The sequence below is a fragment of the Nerophis lumbriciformis genome, linkage group LG06 (genome assembly GCF_033978685.3).
Source record: "Nerophis lumbriciformis linkage group LG06, RoL_Nlum_v2.1, whole genome shotgun sequence".
Taxonomy (NCBI): domain Eukaryota; kingdom Metazoa; phylum Chordata; class Actinopteri; order Syngnathiformes; family Syngnathidae; genus Nerophis; species Nerophis lumbriciformis.
This window is the reverse complement of record NC_084553.2, coordinates 33262873-33271453: the sequence shown is the minus strand read 5'-3', so window position 1 is coordinate 33271453 and position 8581 is coordinate 33262873. Positions and strand designations below refer to the sequence as shown.

Below are 8581 nucleotides of genomic sequence, written 5' to 3'. Positions count from 1 at the left end.
AGTGTCAGGATTATTTTTGTCTCATTACTTCATCGGTACATTTGGTTGTTTTAATTGCACAAATGTGTCTTTTTTTTTTTTTAAATAAAATGCAATCACTGACAGTTACAGAAATATTTGTGTTCATGATGTTAACATATTAAATGGCTGTCATTGGATTAGCAGCCAATAATTAGCATAATACGGTATAATAAATAGTATCTAAAGTTATTTTAAATAACTAAATATTTAAATGTGTTGATATATTTTCTAAACTGCTCATGGCAAAGTTGGACCCTATATAGATAGTGATAACTTCATTGATAAGAATCAGAGTTTAGTCAAGTGGAAAATTACTGACCACGAATTATAATTTATAGTATATTGTTCTCAGAAGAGCGTGGCAAAAAGAAGGATCTGCAGAAATCCCCACGCAAGTTTACTTGTGACTCTACCTGCAAGGATTGCTGACGTGGGCAGCAACTTTATAGCCAGCCTGTATGTCAGCTCAGGCCATTTCTTGTAAATGCCCACAGTTAATAGAACTACACTTCCGGAGTGGGCGGGGCGTGACGTAGCCTGGACGACGATGATTGGCCAGCGTAGACAGGAGCTCGTCACGACCATTGACAACAAGACGTCAATAAACCTGACATGGATGAGTCTTGGCATCATTTGACTTCTGACAGCTCCGGCAACATATCATTGTAAGTACTTTTACTTTCGCTTTTGGGGGGACGTTCGTTGATATCGCTTTCTAAACAACACTTTCCTTTATTCAAAACTTTTTTTCCCCCCCTGCAGTAGAATTGGGTTTTAGGTGCCTTAAACGCGATGTCAAACTCGGGAGGTCGGAGACTGAAGCAGTGGCTGGTGGAGCAGATCCAGAGTACGCACTACTCCGGACTCCTCTGGGAGGATGAAAGTCACACCATGTTCCGAATTCCATGGAAGCACGCTGGGAAACAGGATTACAACCAAGAAGTAGACGCATCCATCTTTAAGGTTGGTACTTTACATATGAATGATGGTGTGGTACACCTTTAAGAAGGACCCCTTCAATGTGGCTGACTACAAATCATTGTTTTGACCTTTAAATATTTGATACAATGATTATATCCTATATATATATATATATATATATATATATATATTCCCCCCCTCCACACCCCGGATTGTAAATAATGTAAATAATTCAATGTGATTATCTTGTGTGATGACTGTATTATGATGATAGTATATATCTGATAGTATATATCTGTATCATGAATCAGTTTAAGTGGACCCCGACTTAAACAAGTTGAAAAACTTATTCGGGTGTTACCATTTAGTGGTCAATTGTACGGAATATGTACTTCACTGTGCAACTTACTAATAAAAAGTCTCAATCATATTGATAATAATAGTCTTAGATTAGTTCAATAGAAATGTGTTGTTTATATAATTTATAGCACAGGTGTCAAATTCAAGGTCTTGCACCCCACGTTAAAGCCTGGAAATAATGTGCGTCTTCATATTTCTTACTAAATGTATTCATTCTTTCGATGTTGCCTGAAAAAAAAACATGTATCGCATTAAACTACACACAATTTAAACCTTAATATTATCTGATTATGCAACATTTATTATATTCTCATATATTCACAAAAACATTTTAGTTAAAATAAATATTTACTTGGCATCTTGAATTATGATTTCAATGCAAGTTTATCCATCAATTCATACATAAAACATATAATAATCAAATGAAAGCGATCGATTATTCATAAATAGTCATATATATTCACTGTTACTAGTGGCCCTCTGAGAGCAGCCACAACTGCGATGGGGCCCTCAATAAAAAACAAAAAGTACCAATGATTGTCACACACACTAGGTGTGGTGAAATTAACCTCTGCATTTGACCCATCCCCTTGTGGAAATGATTTTGATGATTCAACCCCCAATTCCAAACATGAGTTTGACTCCCATGACTTATAGTAAAAATAATTATATATGTACAGTATTATTAGACCAATCAGACAATCTCGTAGCTGGTTTCCTCCAAAGTCTCACTCCTAATATTATTATACTGAACTAAATAATTACTATGATTATATACAGTAATGTTAATTGTACATTGCATATCCTTGTGTGAATTATAGATTGTTCAACAAAAGCTTGTTTACATGTTTATTTCAAGACTTAAATGATAGAAACAGTCATTTTTGAAAAGCAAGTAATTAAAGAGACATTTTTTTCAAAAGTATAAAAGGTGAATAGAAACAATGTGACACATGTATTTAAAAAAAAAAAGTTACATTAATTTAATTTAATAACACATGTCTTTCTGCAGGCATGGGCCGTGTTTAAAGGCAAATTTAAGGATGGTGACAAGGCAGAACCAGCAACTTGGAAGACCAGGCTGCGTTGTGCACTCAATAAAAGTCCTGACTTTGAGGAGGTGACAGAAAAGTCTCAGCTAGACATCTCTGAGCCATACAAAGTCTACCGAATCGTACCTGAAGACGAGCAGAAACGTAAGCTCTAGTCTGGAATGTGCATGTCCATACTGTTCAAATCTCTCATTATGCATCAGCAGGCATGTTGCAGTCATCTGTGACATTTGAATATCCTTCGTTTAGAATATGAAATTGTGTTTAAAGCATGCTCAGTTAGTGTGTCATGAGTACTTGTATTGTGGATGCACAGATGGAAGAAGCTCTGTGATGTTGGCACTGGCTGCCAGCAGCAGCTCTGGCGACATGATCGACATGGACTGCAGCCCTGCAGACATCGAGGGGCTCATTAAAGATGTAAAGCTTTTTCTTATTAGTCATTTTATGTCAAACTACTACTGTGTTAATAATATTTTATTTTTGCAGGAAGAAGGCTGCAGGTTTCAGGCCAGCCCAGAGTACTGGCCCCAGACTAGTGTCAGCAGTAAGAAAAAAAGCACACACATTTTCCGCCACCACAAAACATATTCATGGACTCGACTAGCTTGTCTGTTGTTTGCTTGATGCTGTGTCAAATCAAACGCTGCAGTGGAAGAATTGACTAACATCCTGTTAAACTTTGCTGACTAAGGCGATTGTTTGGTTGTATAAATATTTCTGATGAGAAGGCAAAGTAATGACACAACAGCGTGGTCAGAAGTCGTTGGGAATGTGCCTACAGTCTTAAGTCTTCTCTGTGATCCACAGCCTTCTCGCTGCATCAGGACCCATTACCCTCTGGCACACTCAGCTCAGGTAATTATTGGAACACACACAAATACAATTGTCAGATTTGCAAAAAGAAGGCCCCGTAACCCCTAATTTAAATGTTACAAAGTCTGCCTGATCAGAAACCGGAAGAATTTACATTTTTGAAGTTAACAAAACAGGAAACATGGGTATGGACTATTAGTCAAGTGAGAACACTCTTGAATATTGCATATTAAAAATGTAAACAAAACAAAACCAAAAAAACAGAACACAGACAAGGGAATTTAACTCAGTTATGCAGCTGAGATAGGCTCCAGCACCCCCCGCGACCCTGAAAGGGACAAGCGGTAGAAAATGGATGGATGGATGGATGGTTTCCTTTGAGTTGTTTTTTTTATGTGAAAAACATGAACACAAAAGTACTTAAATGAGCGAAAATAATTTGGTCTCCATATCAACACAACATTCCTTGCAGGCAAAGAATAGTTTAGAAGTATCATTTTATTATACAAGTGAAAATGCATTCATCGTTCATAAATAAATGAAAAACAAATCAAAAGTGCTGTACCTCTCTATTTCATATATATTCATATATATTCATATATATATGATATAATATATAAATCCTTCGACAGCACTAATTATACATACATACACATTCATATATATATATATATATATATATATATATATATATATGAATGTGTATGTATGTATAATTAGTGCTATATATATATATATATATATATATATATATACATATATATATATATGAATGTGTATGTATGTATAATTAGTGCTGTCGAAGGATTTTTTAATAACATTAATCACACTTTAAAAAAATATATAATTGTATATATATTTAATAACTTTTAAATTTGGATTAACCATGATTAATCACAGGTTATTACTTCCTTGCATAATTTAAATTAACAAAAAAAAAAGACCCCAATATTTTGACACAAATGCAATTGTATTGTCAAAATGTCATCCAGTAACATTTTTTAAAGGTTTTACTTGAATGCACGTCATTTATTTGCTAAAAAAAAAAAAGACAGTTTGACCAGTGAGCACACCAGATGGAATCTCCTCACTCATCTTTGCGCTAGCGCATGCTTTGACCTGATCACTGACCGTATAACACACACCATCTGCGGTTAAGTTAAAGGAGCACATACAGTCGAAATTAATTGTGTGATTAATCTGCATGTATACATGTTTAATGTCTTATTTTTTTTGTGATTAATCACATAAGTGAACTTGTTGTTTTGACAGCCCTGCCCCTAATACAATGTGATTAATATTTCTGATATACTGTATGTATTTACAGTGTTACCTCGGTTTTTTGTTAGCGATCTGTTCCAAAAGGTCAGCGGACGACCGAATTGTACGAAATACGAATACATTTTTCCCAGAATAAATGATGCAAAGTCTGGTATAGTAAACACTTGTTTTATCAATTTATTTATTCATTTTTATCGCTATTATTTGAGCTAAATGAAGTAGGAATTAGTAATTATACTTTGAATATTTTCATGACTCTAGCATTAAATACTTGTTAACAACATTCTAAATACAGTTTTTAACATTATGAGAGCCCACTAGACATGAAATAATACCTTCATATTCACCTTTACACTTGTTTGATCCAATATAATAATGTTCCCTGAGGCTGAATCCATCAGTGTCCACTGTACTGAACAACGAGCTCTGATTGGTTTGGGCCAATCTTGAGGCCAATACTACTGCAATATTGTTAATTCTAGATCATCAATGCTTAATTTTGGCCAAAAATACGCAGAATATGCTCTAAAATAAATTAGCGGTATTGAAGCTGCAAGCTTCAAAGGACTTTTAACATCACTTTTACTTTTTGGTGAAGATGGTGATGAGCGGAGAGCTTTGTACTTTGCTACGTGCTCTCTTTTGAATTTAATTGTGTTTCTCACTTTTTTTTAATCACAGTGCTGGCACTTGCGACTTTCTTTGGTCCAATGGTGGTTTATTTTGCAGCCTTTTTCTATAAAAATGTCACTAACGTGCGTGATTCTTTGTTTGGGAACTCGATTCCAAAAAATGATACGCATGCAAATAGTCTAGTAGTTAATTGAGTTGATTTTAATCTGAATCTAAAACACTTCCTTATGGTCTAGTTAATGTGTATTGAATATGCTTTAGTGTATATCATGCGTAAGTTTTGGTCCACAGTCACTTTTGTAACCCGTTTTTTGAGTTTGTCTGCAAGATGTTTCGTTTGTGGAGGCGTTCCTAGATTGAAAACGAAACCACGCCCCACCCTCTTCCAACGTATCTGTTTTTATCTTTTAAAAATGTGCACTGTTTAAATATGTATCCTGAAGTCGTCACCGCTATTTTTCTGTCCCAACAGCTGAAAATAAACTTCCTAAACATATATAGATTCACTCGATCACAACATTAGGTACACCTGCACACTCCCTAATAGATTCAAAGAGTGCCTGTACGTCGCATGTCTGTATTATTATGCGCATGCCAAGATTAGATGAAAAAAATACTTTCTACTACCTTTTATAGTAGGAGCCTCCGACCTCTTTTTTGGCTGAAAGGTTGACTAAATATCTAAATAGGTGCTTCCACCTCACGTTGATGTCACAACGTAGCCAGACTACAAAACCCTGTGAACCGAAGCGTTCAAAACTGCATGCAAGCTCACTCCAAAATGCATGACCTCATGATTTGCCACTTTGGCATTGTTTAACACGAATATTCATCATTGTAACAACATTTACAGAATAAGTCAGAAAAGACAAAAATCATCATATATCTCTTTTAAAGGGGACTTATTATGCAAACCACCTTTTCTTACCTATTAGTACCTGTTTTTGTGTATTTGGGATCTGCAGAACTCCCGAACATTTGAAATCAATCCACGGAGGCATGGCAGAGATATTTATAAAATAATCTTGCCTTCCTTTATACTTTCTCCAAATGAGCAGTTTGGAACTTGGCCAATTTGTGACGTTTTTCCAATTGGTGACGTCAGCAGATAGCTCAATATATGGTAACATTTTACCTGAAGAGCTTTGCGCGAGTCCGCCATTGTAGTCAACAAGTTCCTTCTTTTTCTCTATCCACTTGTTGTGGCGCGGACTGGCTCGTACATGCACATGCACCGTCCGCTGTTGTCATTTCTTATACAAGGTAGCATATTGTTCTAATTTATATCTGTCACAAGACTCCATATAGAAGCGCTAAAAACTACAACCTGGCTGACGGGGAGATGACTCAGTAGTAGTGAAGACACGTAAATAAGACCGCCCACAAAACGACGCATCCTGAAGAGACGGTCAGAAAGTGGCTTGAATATGGCCTGAAAACGAAATCTATCCCAGTAATTCTCAAAATGTGGTACGTGTACCACTAGTGGTAAGCGGGCTCAATCTAGTGGTACACCAAAGAATCACTTGATTAAAGTAAACTACTTTATTTTTTAATTTAAAAAAATGTTACTGTGTGTAATATTACAGTGGCACATATATTAAATATACATGCTAAATAAAACCTCTGCCTTGTTTAAAAAAAACTACTAAGGCCTACTGGCCATTATGGTACTTGGTGAAAAAAGTTTGAGAACCACTGATCTATGCAAAATTTTGACCAAAGAATCACCATTCCATGTTATTGTAGACCACAAGAAAGTGTTTTAAATGCAGAAGAAAAATCATAATATTATCTCTTAAAGTGTGCAGTGTTTGGACGTCTGAGTAGAAAAACACGACTCAGTCGGCTCAGCTTTTAGGACCTGCTCTGTAGCTTCGTGTTGGCTGGGAATCGAACCTGCGCTGTCTGCACGAAAGACAGCAGTGTGCACCACTATATAGGCTCAGTTATCCTACATTCCATGTGATTTATGAAGTTATTATTTATTGTTTATTGATCATTATTGTGACCTCCAGCCTTCTCCCAGATGATGATCTACTTCTACTATGGAGGCAAGCTGATGAGCAACACGCTGGTAACACATCCCGAAGGCTGTCGCATCTCGCCGTGCCAGCAGCACCCGGGCCGCGGCGCCCCCTACAGCTCAGACAGCATGCAGAGCGTTTATTTCCCGCCGCCGGGGCTCATCGAGTACGAACGCCAGCGCCACGTGACCCACAAGCTCCTGGGCCACTTGGAGCGAGGGCTGCTGCTGCGGGCCAACCAGGAGGGCATCTTCATCAAGAGGTTGTGCCAGAGCAGAGTGTTCTGGAGCGGAATGGCCGACGCGGGCTCGCATTACAGCTCCGTGCCTTGTAAACTGGAGAGGGATGCGGTGGTGAAGATTTTCGACACTGGGAGGTTCCTTCAAGGTGAGTCCTCCTTTGTCTCTGCTACTAAAGACTGCAAAGAGGTTTTAACCTTGTGTTTCATGTCGCAGCGCTGCAGCAGCACCAGGACGGTCAGATTCCCGCTCCCGATCCGACTGTGACTTTGTGCTTTGGGGAGGAGCTTCATGACCTCAACACCGCCAAGAACAAGCTGATCGTTGTGCAGGTGAGAAGCGACAAGCTCGGATATTTTCTTGCCAAGTTTTTTTCTTCACTTCAGTTGTGGATCTGTCGCAGATCACGGTGGTGAAGTGCCAACAGCTGCTGGAGGCCGTCAACTCGCGGCGCACTCAGACGTACTGCGCCAACATGGAGCTGTGTGAGGACTTCTCGGCGGAGCAGATGGCACGCCTTTACCAGGACCTGTGTAGCTACGGCAGTCCTCAAAGGTCCGGCTGCTACAGAGAAAACGTGCCCATCACGGCCTGAGCGTGCAGGAGAGCAACGTGAGACTCTTCGTTTTGGTGTGTGTGACGCTCTGCTTCATCACGATGTCTGAGCTTAGTGTATGCAAGATGGGAGCCATCTTTGTCAGTCCATTGGCTTGTAATAATACACTGAAACAAGCAAAATATTAGGCACACTCTACTGCTGAATCAAAAGATGATACTGTTTTGTCTGACACTGTCACATGAACTTAGCAGTATGTGCTGTATATTGTTGTACCTTGCAGTGGTGTTCAACCTGATTTAATCCAGCCAACAGATCTATTTTTGAATGTTTTTGTAAAGCAAATCCCTCTGGTGACATGTTTTTTTTTTTTATATCGTATTCACTGTGCATTGAATGTGAGATAGAAAATCACTGTTTTTTTTAATGTCATTTTGTAAAAAAATGTAAGTTTATAGGCTTTTATATGACAGATAGGTTTTACTATCATCTTTTTAAACCTTTTCAAATGTTTTAATCACTTCATTAATAAAAAAAAAACAGATTCCCTCTGACTTCCTCTTTTTGATTGTGATATTTGTTACTATTTAAACACGTACCTTACATTTTGACACACCTTACAGCAAAATGAGTCAACACAACTACATTATAAAACAAAGTAAATATACTTATGTT

The 8581-nt window shown here is 37.7% G+C and overlaps 1 protein-coding gene across 1 annotated transcript; it reads left to right on the top strand.

Moving 5' to 3' along the window:
• Window positions 1-95: 95 nt before the first annotated feature.
• Window positions 96-8278, top strand: irf8 (interferon regulatory factor 8). Its single transcript, XM_061964183.2, has 9 exons — window positions 96-686; window positions 784-984; window positions 2315-2498; window positions 2671-2774; window positions 2844-2901; window positions 3165-3212; window positions 7103-7498; window positions 7567-7682; window positions 7754-8278. The coding sequence occupies exons 2-9, from the start codon at window positions 814-816 to the stop codon at window positions 7943-7945; spliced, it is 1269 nt and encodes a 422-aa protein (XP_061820167.1). The 5' UTR covers window positions 96-686; window positions 784-813; the 3' UTR covers window positions 7946-8278.
• Window positions 8279-8581: the final 303 nt, after the last annotated feature.